The sequence below is a fragment of the Heterodontus francisci genome, chromosome 2, assembly GCF_036365525.1.
Source record: "Heterodontus francisci isolate sHetFra1 chromosome 2, sHetFra1.hap1, whole genome shotgun sequence".
Taxonomy (NCBI): Eukaryota; Metazoa; Chordata; class Chondrichthyes; order Heterodontiformes; family Heterodontidae; genus Heterodontus; species Heterodontus francisci.
In genome coordinates this window covers 130,188,358-130,203,328 of record NC_090372.1, presented here as the reverse complement: position 1 = coordinate 130,203,328, position 14,971 = coordinate 130,188,358, and the positions used below count along the sequence as shown (strand labels likewise).

General features: G+C 43.9%; 1 protein-coding gene across 1 annotated transcript in view; it reads left to right on the top strand.

The window, feature by feature from the left end:
- The window catches only part of znf830 (zinc finger protein 830), a 112,184-nt gene that overhangs the window by 54,756 nt on the left and 42,457 nt on the right, over positions 1 to 14,971 (top strand). Inside the window, exons 6-8 of the mRNA XM_068010730.1 lie at positions 7,223 to 7,307; positions 7,968 to 8,031; positions 8,244 to 8,324. Coding sequence (XP_067866831.1) covers positions 7,223 to 7,307; positions 7,968 to 8,031; positions 8,244 to 8,324 — 230 coding nt within the window. The remainder of the gene's footprint in view (positions 1 to 7,222; positions 7,308 to 7,967; positions 8,032 to 8,243; positions 8,325 to 14,971) is intronic.

Here is a 14,971-nt window from a genome sequence, read left to right as displayed (position 1 = left end):
TGCTAATCGCGACTCCTCAGATACAGAAGCAGTGTGTGTCCATATGTTGCATGAGCTAGACAACATTCAGGTTTGGGCTGATAGCAAGTAACGTTAGCACCACACAGGTGCCAGGCAATGACCATCTCCAACAAGAGAGAATCCAACCATCTTCCCTTGACATTTAATGGCATTATCGTTGCTGAATTCCCCCACCATCAACATCCCAGGGGTGGCCATTGACCAGAAACTGAACTGAAGCAGCATTATAAATACTGTGGCTACAAGAGCAGGTCCGAGGCTGGTAATTCTGTGGCGAGTAGCTCACCTCCTGACTCCCCAAAGCCTGTCAACCATCTCCAAGACACAAGGCAGGAGTGCGATGGAATACTCTCCATTTGCCTGGATGAGTGTAGCTTCAGCATCACCCAGAAGCTCGGCACCATCCAGGATAAAGCAGCCTGCTTGATCAACACCCCACTCTCGCCACTACTGGCACACATTAGCAGCAATGTGTACCACCTACAAGATGCACTCTAGCAACAGTGGCGGCGCAGTGGTTAGCTCCGCAGCCTCACAGCTCCAGGGACCCGGGTTCAATTCTGGGTACTGCCTGTGCGGAGTTTGCAAGTGACCACGTGGGTTTTCCCTGAGTGCTCCGGTTTCCTCCCACTGCCAAAGACTTACAGGTGATAGGTAAATTGGCCATTGTAAATTGCCCCTAGTGTAGGTAGGTGGTAGGGAATATGGGATTACTGTAGGGTTAGTATAAATGGGTGGTTGTTGGTCAGCACAGACTCGGTGGGCCGAAGGGCCTGTCTCAGTGCTGTATCTCTAAATAAAAATAAATAAATAAAAATAAAAGAATCTTGCTATGGCTCCTTTGACAGCACCTTCCAAACCTGCAGTCTCTACCACAGAGAAGGACGAAGGCAGCAAACACATGGGAACATCACTACCTGCAAGTTCCCCTCCAAGTGTCTCTCAATCCTCACTTGGAACTATATTGCTGTTCCTTCACTGTTGCTAGGTCAAAATCCTGGAACTCTGTCCCAGAAAGCACCACATGGACTGCAATGTTTCAAGAAGGCAGCCCCACCACCACTACCTTCTCAAGGGCAATTATGGATGGGCATTAAATGCTGGCCTTGCCAGTGCCATTCACACCTGATGAAAGAAAAAAAAACTGAGGGCTCTTTTGATGCAACACTCGGTCAAAAGCTGTCTTGATGTCAAGAGCAGTTACCCTCACCTCACCTCTGGAATTCAGTTCTTTTGCCCTTGTTTGTACCAAGGCTGTGAGGAGGTCGGGAAGTGAGTGGTTCACGCTGAACCCAACTGAGCATCAATGAGCAGGTTATTGGTGAGTAAGTGGTGCTTGATAGTGCCATCGATGACACTTCCTATCACTTTGCTGATGGTTGAGTGTAGACTGATGGGGCGGTAATTGGCCGAATTGGATTTGTCCTGCTTTTTGTGGACAGGACACACCTAGACAATTTTCCACATTGGCGGGTAGTGTTGTAGCTGTACTGGAACAGCGTGGCTAGGGGCACGGCTAGTTCAGGAGCACAAGTCTTCAGGAGAATCCGGATGTTGTCATGGCCCATAGCCTTTGATGCATCCAGTGCGCTCAGCCGTTTCTTGATATCATGTGGAATGAATCCTTTGGCTGAAGACTGTCATCTGTGATGCTGGGAGCCTCAAGAGGAGGCCATGAATCATCCACTTGTCACTTCTGACTGAAGATGGTTGCAAATACTTCAGCCTTGTCCTTTGAACTCACATACTGGGCTCTGCTGTCATTGTGGATGGTAATGTTCGTTGAGTCCCCCTCCTCTCGTTTGTTGTTTAATTGTCCACCACTATTCACAACTAGATGTGGTAGACTGCAGAGCTTTGATCTGGTCCAGTGGTTGTGGAATCGCTTAACTCTGTCTCTAGCATGCTGCTTCTACTGTTTAGCATGCATGTAGTCATGTGTTGTAGCTTTACCAGGTTGATACTTCATTTTTAGGTATGCCTGGTGCTGCTTCTGGTATTGTCTTCCGTGAAGACAGATGCAAAGAATCTCTGTCATTTCCTTATTCCCCATTATAATTTCACCTGTCTCTGTCTCTAATGGGCCAGCGCTTACTTTTACTAATCTCTTCCCATTTACATACCTATCTGTCTCTTGCTTGTCTACTCTCGTACTCTCTTTTCTGTTTCCTTACTACTTTCTTGATCTGCCTGTGCTGGCCTTCAAAGTCCTCCCAATCCTCAGGCATACTATTTTTTTGGCAACATTATAAGCCCCTTCCTTTGATCTAATACTATCTTTAACTCCCTGTTAGCCACAGTTGGATCATTTTTTCTGTGGGTTTTTTGAGCCTTAAAGGAATGCATATTTGTCGCAAATTATCCATTAACTATTTAAATGCTAGCTGCTGCTTATTTACTGTCATATCTTTTAATGTAGTTTCCCAATCTGCCTTGGCAAATTTGCTCCTTATTTCCTCTTGATTTAAGATCTAGTTTCAGACTTAACTATGGCACTTTCAACTACGTCAGCGTTGTTATGTTGGAAACATGGCAGCCAATTTCTGCACACCAAACTCCCACAAACAGCAATGTGATAACCAGATAATCTGTTTTTATGTTGTTTGGGGGATAAATATTAGCCAGGATACTTTGAAATAGTGCCATGGGATCTTTTATGTTCTGAGTGTGCAGATGGGGCCATGGTTAACATCTTATCTGAAAGATGGCACCTCTGACAGTGCAGCACTACCTCAGTACATGTCAGACTTCTTTTTATGCTCATCATGTTGTGGGACTATAATCCATAGGTTTCTGACTCAGAGGCGAGAGTGCTACCAACTGAGCCATGACTGACATTACATCCTTGCTATCTGCTAGCTTTTGTTTGTATTCCTTTTCAGTCCTCCATTTTCTCCTCCCCTACTGCACTATCTGTATGTCGTGAGGAATGTAAAGGTTATCCGAGCTCAACAACATTTTCTTTTTGTCTTCTGAATGCTTGTTCACTGTGATGTGACTGACCACTGTTAAATATTTAAATCATGAAGAAATCATGATTTGGAATTGAGTTTTTTATCATTTCAATTTGTAATCATCAGAGCTCTAATTGCTTCCTTTACTTACAGTTCCCCTTTAGTCATAGAAGCAGATAATGGTCATTCATTAACACATTAGGGGCGGCGCAATAGCGCAGTAGTTAGCACCGCAGCCTCACATCTCCAGCAACCTGGGTTCGATTCTGGATACTGCCTGTGCGGAGTTTGCAAGTTCTCCCTGTGACCACGTGGGTTTTCGCCGGGTGCTCCGGTTTCCTCCCACAGCCAAAGACTTGCAGGTTGTTAGGTAAATTGGGCATTATAAATATAGGTAGGTGGTAGGGGAATTGTGGGGATGTGGTAGGAATATGGGATTAATGTACGATTAGTATAAATGGGTGGTTGATGGTCGGCACAGACTCGTGGGCCAAAGGGCCTGTTTCAGTGCTGTATCTCTAAATAAATAAAAATAAATAAATTTATTTTAGTAGTTCAACTGGTTTATAAATTCTTCTCGCCCCCAGAGTTTTGCAAAAATGTCAGGAGCAGGAGTGGTGATTCTTAATGACAGAGCTAGTCAAACCTGCAAAACCACATAGTTTTCTGTGACCTGAGGAGGGTTTAGCTTGAAGCTGTATATTAAGCACATCTTAAAATGATCTTGTAGGAAGTAAAGGCCTGCAAAGGAAACCAGACCGGCGCCCGAATGCCGGACCCGGAAGTGCGACCCGACCCGAACCCGCCACATTTCAGGTCCCGTTGGGTTCGGGTTGGATAGCAGGCCTTTAGTAGAAAAAACACAGAAGAGCAAGAGGAGGTAGTTGAGAAATATCCGTCTCCACCCTTCTGATCCAGTTTCTGATCGCCTTTATCACCCCATCCTCCAACCCAGCAGATCCAGTTTCTCACAGCTCACCCACTTCTAATTTTCATGCATGGATCCTTCCCAACCACTGGATCCTCCTGCACCTGCACTTACCCCGTCTCAATCTCTCCTAAAAGTTCCCCTTCCACCTTGCTTCCTTTCACCAACCTTGCCCTTTCCTTCACCTTATCCTTTTTGTCCCATTTCTGGCTGCCTCCATCCCCTCTCCCCCTTCCCTCCTCCAGTTAACCCCTTTGAACCTGCTTGAACTAAAAAAAATTTTGGTTGTGGGAGGGGAGGGGGGGCGGGGGGGTCGTTCCTGACCCCCTCCCGCCCCCGCTGCAATTTTACATGGGGCAGTGGTGGCGAGAAACGGCCTGCGTCCCTAGGTTTAACTGGCACTTAAGGGCCTCTGCCGTGGGTATTTTACCCTTGGGTGGCTGAGGCCTCAAAAATTCTTGCAGGGGGCGGGGAAAGGCCCTCGTAATCGAGCACCCATTGCCCCATGGAGGGCCACCCCGAAACCCTAACTGCCCCCATGCACAACACTCCCCCTGCCCTCTCTAACCAACCACCTTTGTCTTGCCGGTTCCCGACCAATTGTCCCCCCCCCGGTGAGGCCCTAAAAACTTACCTTCATTCCGGGGCCGTCCTTCCTCTTCCTTGCGATGGCTGGGTGTTGTTCCAGCAGTGGCGCTGCTGGGATTAAGAGCTGTCGGGACACTGATTGGCGGAGGTGGAAGTCCGCCCAAGACCAGTTAAGGGCCTAGGGAGAGTAAAATCCTGTCTGGTTTCCCAGGCCTGGCGGAGGCAGGCTGTCCAGCGACTTTTCAGTCGGTGGATGGGGATTCCCACCCAACGAATAGTTGTGGCCCTAAATTATTTTTGTCTCCATATGATCCTGCGATCATACGAATTAGGAGCAGAAGTAGGCCATTCAGCCCCTCAAGCCTGCTCTGACATTCAGTATGATCATGGCTTATTTGTTTGTGATTTTGCTTCTCTTTGTACAACACCACAAGAGTTCAACTATTAAATTGAAAGTCCTGTGTGTAATGGCACTTTTCCATCATACTTTATCAACACCTTCATTGTTATAACACAACTATTGTTATCCTCCAAAATACTAAGAACAACGACGCCAAAGATCTGCTAGTAATATTTTAACATTCTTGTACATGGTGGGCACTTCCTGTAAATATTATCGCCAGTTCGCATGTGAACTTTTGATTGAAGCTTAGGATGTTAATATTTTTAATAAAGCTTCCGATTTATAATGATGCACCATCGCAATTGTTTGGCTCAAGATTAAATCAGAATCGAAGAGTAATAGAATATATGAAAAATTTAAAATTATGAAGTGTTTTATCAAAACCACTAATCTAGAGTGGCCAGTCAGGGGAACCTACCAATAAAAAAGTAAACCAATTGAATCACTCAAGTGTTTTATTGAAAAATATTTTATCCAAGTCAATTTGGTTGGTATCCAAAATTCAAAATAAGGTTTTAAACAAGATTAGGTCAAAAAATTACATATTACACAATAACATGATTACATTTACAAATTATATTGTCTTTTGTGCCTTTTATTGCCTCTGTTAAAGTTTTCACTTAGCCAGTCTCAAAGGCCCGGTTTCAACTGGGTGTTTTTCCCAGAGCAGTTGGAGTTTCTGTATATGTGCAATTTGCAGCATTTCGTAATATTAGCTTCTGGGTTGAAGTAAAGGGTGTAACCTCTAATCCTATGTGTATTAAATTTTTTGGTTTGGCAGAAAGCCATCAACACAAACTGCTTCCAGAGATGCTCCTCAATGCTCCCTCTAGTGTTTCCTGGTTCCTCCTTCCTAAAATTTTCTCAAAGTCCTTCATCAAAGTACAGTCAGAACTTGAGACCCATCCCAGTGCTGCCATTGTCTGAGCCTCTTAGCTGTGCTACCAGTTCCCTGGGTGCCCCCAGTGCTGAAAAGTTTTTCATGACAATACTGCTTGACATAATACCCTGCTTTTTTTATAAACCTCCACCTTTCCTAATATAAATATTTTCATATATACTTGTAAATGTTTTGCGCCTAGTAAGCGTTCATAGGAAAGTGAACATTCGACTTGAAAGTGTCTGTCAAACTAGCTTGTTTGTTTTTGCCTTCTTTTTGTCAGCAGATGCCTGACCCACATAGACAACCCAATGTTATGTTTAATAATGACTAAACTGAGCTACTGAAGAATCCATGTAGGTGGAGGTTCTGTTTGCTCTAATGTAATGTAATTGTTTCTTTATCAGGACACATCTGGTGTAGAGAACTTAGGTGCAGGTTGGCAGGGTCAAACATAGGGACCCCCATACGTGCTTGGTAATACTGACAGAGTTTAGCAAGTTAAAACCAAGCAGCCTACCAGCACTGGTATGTTTCTTGCAGCTTGGACAGCCAAGAAAACTCAAACTGTTAAGACATCTGAAGCAGAGTTTTTTTCTTTCTTTTCCTGCTTCAATCGGTGAGTCAGGCTGGCTGGCAATCTTCAGTAATGCCCTGAAATACTAATGGGCCTATTTGGCCTAGGTATTGATTGGATTGTTCCATCTGCCATAATGGGTTGACTTGATTCCAAGTTATCATTGCCGAGCACATGATCTTAGAACCACCTCAACAACAAAGAGATTCTGCCTACTTCTTGACAAAGGCGGAAAGTTTTTGGTGGATCTGTGGTGGATGAATTTGGAAATGTGCCTGGGATTACTCTTCACCACATCCTGCCTCTTTCTCACATCTTCCCCTTCTCTAGGAACCCAATCTCAACAGTATGAGATTGGTCCAGCTATTTTCAAATCATGGGCTAATGAGGTTAAATTAGCTTCTACCTTGTTCCCCCTCCCCCATTTGCCAAGTTTGAATGTTGGAGTCTGTCCTGGCATCTAGCTTTCAAAGGTCAGCAGAGGTAGACTTGAAAAGAAGATGGACCTGTACAGACACTCCCAAGCATGGCCATACACAAGGCCATCAGCAAAATTAAAAGTTATGAGGCAAAAGAGATTTTTTTTGTTACAGGCAGCTTGGGGATTTTCTCTTCATACTACAACAGCCCTCCGATGCATGCTCAAGTTTGAGGTATTTCCAATGGGCAACAATAAAGCTCCTATGTGTTGTTGTATAGCGATGCTGATGGAGGCTTAAACAGGTGGTCCATCCACGCTCTCAGTGAAAAGGGGTATTGATGTGAGGGTGGAGAGAAAGATAAAACACTTAGAAAAAGAAATTTAGTGTTCCTTGATTTTAAGTTCACTAGTTGTGATTTTTGACCCATTCCTTTCTTTCTCCCTTTTCAGACTTCTTCGATAGCAGTCTAGCACCTTCTGTGCCTCATTCTGGATCCATCCAGAAACCAGAGCAATCAGACAAGACAATGGAAAGGTGAAAATTCTGATTGTGGTAATTATGATCTAATTACAACCAAGTTTAGTAATTGCAGCACATGTTAATGATGATTATGTCTTAAAATGCTACTCCATGAAAAAATAGAAACCGTGCTTTTCAACTATTTTAATTAATTGTCTAGAATCAATATTTAAAGCGCAAGAAAATAGTTTTGTCCTATAGCGTTGTATTTACTTGCCAGCCTTATTCTATCTATCTCAAACATTTTCTGATTATTATTCATGTTATACTATAAAGTGCCAAAAGTATTAAAAACAAGATAAAAGCAGTATTGTAATGAGCTGCATTTTTTGTTTATTAAAAGTTAGTTCTTGCTGTCGGTGTTGATAAGTTTGCATTTATTGCCCATCTTTAGTTGTAGAGAAGGTGGGAGGAGGCCTTCTTGAATCAATACAATTCTTGTGGTGTAGTTTAGAAAGAGCAAAAATATGGGATAAAGCTCACTAATTTTTAAAGTGAGAGAATTCATATTCATTTGAGAAACACAATATTAATATCCAAAATACTATGGGATCTTTACAAAATGAAAAATTGTATCACATTTAGGTGACTGAAGAGCTGAGCCCACAGTTGGACTGTGTGTTCTGGATTGGTGATAATCAGCAGCCTTTGATCAGATCTATTTTGCTGTTTCAGGAAAGAGAATACAGCAGAGGCCTTGCCAGAAGGATTTTTTGACGATCCAGTAAAAGATGCAAAAGCAAGTACCACATAGCATTTACATTATCTTGTTCTCTGAAGCTGGTGCTGATATTTCAGCCAAGCTTGTTGTGCAAGATGTTGATTTTTCTTCGAAGATTTCAGTTTGGTAAACTGTAGAGGGCAATGAAGAGCTAGCATTTGTGGCATTTTTGATACCTGACCATTTCAGGGCCTGCATGTATTTATCATCATTCTTATCACCCGATATAGGTGCGGAAAGTAGACCCACCAAAAGACCAAATGGACAAAGAATGGGAAGAGTTTCAGAAAGAAATCAGACAGGTTAATACGGTGAGTCATTTTAAAGACTATGAAGAAGAGTAAAGAGTGATTGGTCTATATTCGAAGTTTGAAAACTGTACAAATAATTTACTGTCCATTAATGTACATATTGTTTACAAAAAGACTGAATTAACGCTCTCAAGCATCTAAACTGGGCTCTCAGTTAATACAATGTTGATTAAACTTAGTTAAAAAGAGCTAATGAGTGTTTATATACAAATGGATTATGGGTTATAAAGTTAAGAATGAATGGACAACCAGTCAGAGAAGACTAAAGAAGATTGATATCCTGGAGACTGATTATTTTGAGATAGTGGGAAAAATTTCAGACTTTTGTGTTGTTGAAGGTTTTTGCCTGTGGAGATTTAGTGATAAGTTACACAAATGATACAGTCTCTTGGAAAGAGTTGAATTGATGTCATATGGTCATTTTTCATTCCCTGGTTTCATATCCTATACTTTGTTCATAAATAACAAGTTGTATATTTCCTATATTTTAGATCTAAAGTATTTTGTTGTTTTTAATTCTCTCAACTATGTAAGATAGTAAATTGTACAGTAAATGGAAATCCAGTGTGCTACTTCAAGTTAGCCATGACAACAAGGTTCAGACTGTTAAAAAGCTAATTTAGGACTCTTGCCTGGAAGAATCTCTTCACACAAAGAGTAACTAACATTTGCAACAAACTCTCAGGTAGGATAGTGCAAGTGAAAAATCTTTGAATTAGTTGAGGACCAGTTGCATTGCACAATTGATGGGGGGAGGGGGGAATGGTTTCTGGATGGATAAGACAAGATTGAGAGGCCTTCCTCATTTGTATCATCTTGAAATCTTTGAGATTTTTAAAAGTTAGTGTTGCCAAAGCTCACTATTTAGACAAATTGAATTGGGGATGGAAAGTTCATTTTCAGTAACAAAATGTAATTGAAAAGCAGTGAAAATGCATCCATATATTTAAGTTGTAATTCCCTTTTTAAGTAAACTCTTCCACAGCACTCCAAGGATTAAGTTACTTAGGTTTAAACCTCCACGTTGTCTAAACGGAGCTTAATGTATTTCTGTAGTTATGTTCAACAATTCTGTGAGTCCACAAATAGGACATAGGACTGGATTTTGTGCTGGGGCGGGGCTCCTGGTGCTGGGCCGAAAAGGCGGGGGGAACCCCACCTCTGCCTTTTCATGTCGCCACCCCTGGATCGTTCCTCTGGTCTTTTTAAATCAAAGCTTCAGGAGACGGGATGCCCGTCCCTTTAAAGACCATGTTTTATAAGACATCTTCCCTGCACGGGGGAGGTATGCCCTGCTGTTGGCAAGATTCCAGCGGTGGCAGGAAGAGGTCCTTAATAGGCCACCTAAGGGCTTCAGTTGGCCTCTGGGTGGGAAGGCCATTGTTGGCCTAATCCATCCTCGGAAGATCGCTTGGCGACGGGTCCTCCGCCAACCCCCCCCCCCCCATCGCGATACTCCATGGCCCCCCACCTTGGGGCCACACAAAAACCCGGTCATAATTTGCATTTAGTCACTGTCTCCTCTCTCCAGTCTCCACAAGGTAGGCTCGTTATGGTGGAAGCCCTGTCTTTCTGATCAGGCTAGCATTTCCTACACTCGTCTACAGTCTTCTTTTTTAGGTCAGTTTTCATTTTAGAAATTTATGTCTGTCAGAGTTATTGACCTTATATTGTGAATGCAGAACTAAAGGGCAACCTGTACAAATCAAAGTTTGTAAGTTAGGCAGTTATTCTATTCCCACAGTAGAAGATGCACAAAACATATCGGGAATAGCAAAAAATCGAGAGGCAAAAGGGAGGGAGGAACTTAAAACAATCACTAGAGAAAAAGTACTAGGAAAACTAATGGGACTAAAGGCTGACAAGTTCCCTGAACCTGCATTCAAGGGTCTTAAAGAAGTGGCTGCAGATATAGTGGATGCATTGCTTGTAATCTTTCAAAATTCCCTAGATTCTGGAAAGGTCCAGCAGATTGGAAAACCACAAATGTACCACCTCTATTCAAGACAGCGGGGCGACAGAAAGCAGAAAGCTAAGGGCCAGTTAGCCTAACATCTGTCATTGAGAAAATGCTAGAATCCATTATTAAGAAAGTAGTAGAAGGACATTTAGAAAATCATAATGCAATCAGGCAGAGGCAACATGGTTTTATGAAAGGGAAATTGTGTTTGACAAATTTATTAGAGCTTTTTGAGGATGTAACAAGTAGGGTAGATAAAGGAGAACCAGTAGACGTAGTGTATTTAGATTTCCAAAAGGCATTTGATAAGGTATCACATAAAAAATTACTACACAAGTTAAGAGCTCATAGTGTTGGGAGTAATATATTAGCATAGGTTCAAAGACAGGTAGGAAAGCAAGTTGTGAGGAGGGCGCAAAGTATCTTCAAAGAGATATAGATAGGTTAAGTGAATGGGCAAAAGTTTGGCAGATGGAGTGTAATATAGGAAAATGTGAGGTTGTCCACTTTGGCAGGAAAAATAGAAAAGCAAAATATTTAAATGGAGAGAGACTACAGAATGCTGTGGTACAGAGAGATCTGAGTGTCCTCATAGATAAAATACAAAAGTTAGAATGCAGGTACAGCAAGTTATTACAAGGGTGATGGAGTATTAATGTAGGCAAGTCTTGCTACAACTGTACAGGGCTTTGGTGAGACTGTATCTAGAGTACTGTGTACAGTTGTGGTCTCTTTACTTAAGGAGGGATAAACTTGGTTTGGAGGCAATTCAGAGAAGGTTCCCAAGGGTGTTTCCTGGGATGAAGTGGTTGTCTTATGAGGAAAGGTTGAGCAGGTTGGGCCTATATGCATTGGAGTTTAGAAGAATGATAATGAGATGACTGAGACTATCTACACTCCCTTCCCTAGGCTCATCATCCACCAATTCCTTCTCTTTGGTGAATACTGATGCAAAGTACTCATTTAGTACCTCGCCCATTTCCTCTGGCTCCACACATAGATTCCCTTCTCTGTCCTTGAGTGGGCCAACCCTTTCCCTAGTTACCCTCTTGCTCTTTATATACGTATAAAAAGCCTTGGGATTTTCCTTAATCCTGTTTGCCAATGACTTTTCATGACCCCTTTTAGCCCTCCTGACTCCTTGCTTAAGTTTCTTCCTACTGTCTTTATATTCCTCAAGGGCTTCATCTGTTCCTAGCCTTCCAGCCCTTACGAATGCTTCCTTTTTCTTTTTGACTAGGCTCACAATATCCCGCGTTATCCAAGGTTCCCGAAACTTGCCAAACTTATCCTTCTTCCTCACAGGAACATGCTGGTCCTGGATTCTAATCAACTGACATTTGAAAGACTCCCACATGTCAGATGTTGATTTACCCTCAAACAGCCACCCCCAATAGATTCTTCAGTTCCTGTCTAATATTGTTATAATTAGCCTTCCCCCAATTTAGCACCTTCACCCGAGGACTATTATCCTTATCCACAAGTACCTTAAAACCTATGGAATTATGGTCACTTTTCCCGAAATGCTCCCCTACTGAAACTTCGACCACCTGGCCGGGCTCATTCCCCAATACCAGGTCCAGTACGGCCCCATCCCTGGTTGGACGATCTACATATTGTTTCAAGAAGCCCTCCTGGATGTTCCTTACAAATTCTGCCCCATCCAAGCCCCTAGCACTAAGTGAGTCCCAGTCAATATAGGGGAAGTTAAAATCACCCACCACTACAACCCTGTTACCTTTACATCTTTCGAAAATGTTAGACTGTGTAGAAACTCTAGAGGGTACAGACTGATGGCTGCTTCTTCGTCATTAGAATCAGCACTGATGTATTTTTATAATTCACCTGATAGATTTTCTAGAACTTTTTCATTCAAATCCGGTGAATCTTCATATTTAGTGCAAAGAATAGCTTTTGAATAATTTGTACCAAATAATTGTTCCTGCCATTTTTCCACACTTAATCAATTCTATCATTTTTTTTTTAATTTCCAAAATATACTTTATTCATAAACATCTGTAAAATTTACATTGCCAGACAGTTTCCAAACAGCACCAAAAAATACAAACATTGCAAGGGAGATCAGTTTCCTTCAATACTGTCATGAGTTCCTTCCCAACCCTTCCTTTTCACAATTGTCATGTCAATTACAGTTTTACATTTACAGCAATTGAGAATATTAACGATACAGTTCGAGGGGTTTCCCATGGATCCAGCCCCTCCGTTCAGCTTGGTGGGGGGACCTTACACTGTGGTCTTTCCCCATTGAGCCTTTGCTGCGGCTGCCCCAAGCTTTAGTGCGTCCCTCAGCACGTAGTCCTGGACCTTGGAATGTGCCAGTCTGCAACATTCGTTGGTGGACAACTCTTTGCGCTGGAAGACCAGCAAGTTTCGGGCAGACCAAAGGGCGTCTTTCACCGAATTGATCGTCCTCCAGCAGTAGTTGATGTTTGTCTCGGTGTGCGTCCCTGGGAACAGCCCGTAGAGCACAGACTCCTGTGTTACAGAGCTGCTTGGGATGAACCTTGACAAAAACCACTGCATCTCTTTCCACACCTGCTTTGCAAAGGCACATTCCAGGAGGAGGTGGGCGACCGTCTCTTCCCCACCACAGCCAACGCGGGGGCACTGTGCGAAGGGGGCGAGACTTCGGGTGTGCATGAAGGATCTGACGGGGAGGGCCCTTCTCACCACCAGCCAAACTACGTCTTGGTGCTTGTTTGAAAGTTCTGGTGATGAGACATTCCGCCAAATGACTTTGACGGTCTGCTCGGGGAACAATCCGACAGGATCCACCGTTTCCTTTTCCCGTAGGGCCTTGAGGACATTCCGTGCAGACCACTGCCTGATGGACCGGTGGTCAAAGGTGTTTTCCCGCAGAAACTGCTCCACGAAGGATAGGTGGTACGGCACCGCCCAACTGCACGGAGCGTTCCGCGGCAATGTGACCAGGCCCATCCTTCGCAACACCGGGGACAGATAGAACCTCAGCACGTAGTGACACTTGGAGTTTGCGTACTGGGGATCTACACACAGCTTGATGCAGCCGCACAGGAAGGTGGTCATCAGGATGAGGGCCGCGTTGGGTACATTTATCCCGCCCTTGTCCAGAGATTTGAACATCGTGTCCCTCCTGACCCGGTCCATTTTAGATCCCCAGACGAAGCGGAAAATGGCTCGGGTGACTGCCACGGCGCAGGAGTGGGGTATGAGCCAGACCTGCGCCACGTAGAGCAACAACGTGAGCACCTCGCACCTGATGACCAGGTTCTTACCCACAATGGAGAGAGATCGCTGCCCCCACATGCCCAACTTTTGTCGTACCTTGGCTACTCGCTCCTCCCATGTTTTGGTGCACGCCCCGGCCCTTCCGAACCATATCCCCAGCACCTTCAGGTAATCTGACCTGACGGTGAAGGGGACAAAGGATCGGTCAGCCCAGTTGCCAAAGAACATGGCCTCGCTCTTGCCGTGGTTAACTTTGGCTCCCGAGGCCAGTTCGAACTGGTCGCAGATGCTCATCAGTCTGCGCACGGACAGCGGATCCGAGCAGAAAACGGCGACGTCATCCATGTACAGGGAGGTTTTGACCTGAGTGCCTCCGCTGCCTGGGATTGTCACCCCTCTTATGCTCGCATCCTTCCTAATAGACTCAGCAAAGGGTTCAATGCAGCAAACAAACAAGACCGGGGACAGAGGACAGCCCTGTCTGACTCCAGATTTGATCGGGAAACTTTCCGATTCCCACCCGTTGATTGAGACTGCGCTACTGATGTTTGTGTAGAGCAGTTGGATCCAATTGCAGATTCCCTCCCCAAACCCCATTTTGGAAAGCACGTCCATCATGTAGGTGTGCGATATCCTGTCAAAAGCCTTCTCCTGGTCCAGGCTGATGAGATCATCTCATCCACCCCTCTCATGCCGTTCCATTCCTCCCATGCCATTCGTCCCATGCCATCCCCATCCCTCCCATCAATCTCATCCCACCTCTCATGGATACAGTCTGTCCAGCCAGGGTATCTTTGTTATTGGGCTCCCCTTACCTTCCACTATTTTTGTTTTCAACTTCCCCCCGCACCCCCCCAGTCCCTGTGGCCACTAATGATTGGCAGTTGCACGTGTGTCAAGTGCCCTGTGTGCCTCCCTGTGTACCAGGCACTACTTGCCAATAACCCACCTACAGATGTGCCCCTTAAACTAACCAATCAAAACAGCCCAGGCAGAAAATAAAAATGAGTATTATTACAGGTTAAATGGAAATGGGCTGGAAACCTGTTCTAAATTTGCATTTTATGTCCAAATTTTTCTCTGTAAAATGCAAATCTGCAACATGATGAGGGGGGTCTTCTAATCAAAGTGACTGCATCTAAATTCTGGTACTTGGGATGTAGCTGGCTTAGTTCGTTCTTCTTAGCTGCAGGTCACATCAGTCATGGGAAGCCCCTTCCCATTTCGTCCCACATCATTTTGAACATGTTGTGGCTGTGTGCTTTGTTACTAATGCTCAGCACATTCTGTTCCATGCTCTATGTGACGAGAGTGTAGAGGGAAGAGAAGAGGGGAGACATGAAGAAAAGAAAGTCTACAAAATAGAAAAGCCACAAAATGGAAGGGTGTCATGGAGTTATACAGCACAGATTCAAATAAGAAAATGAATCACATTTTTCCACATTATATTCCATCTGCC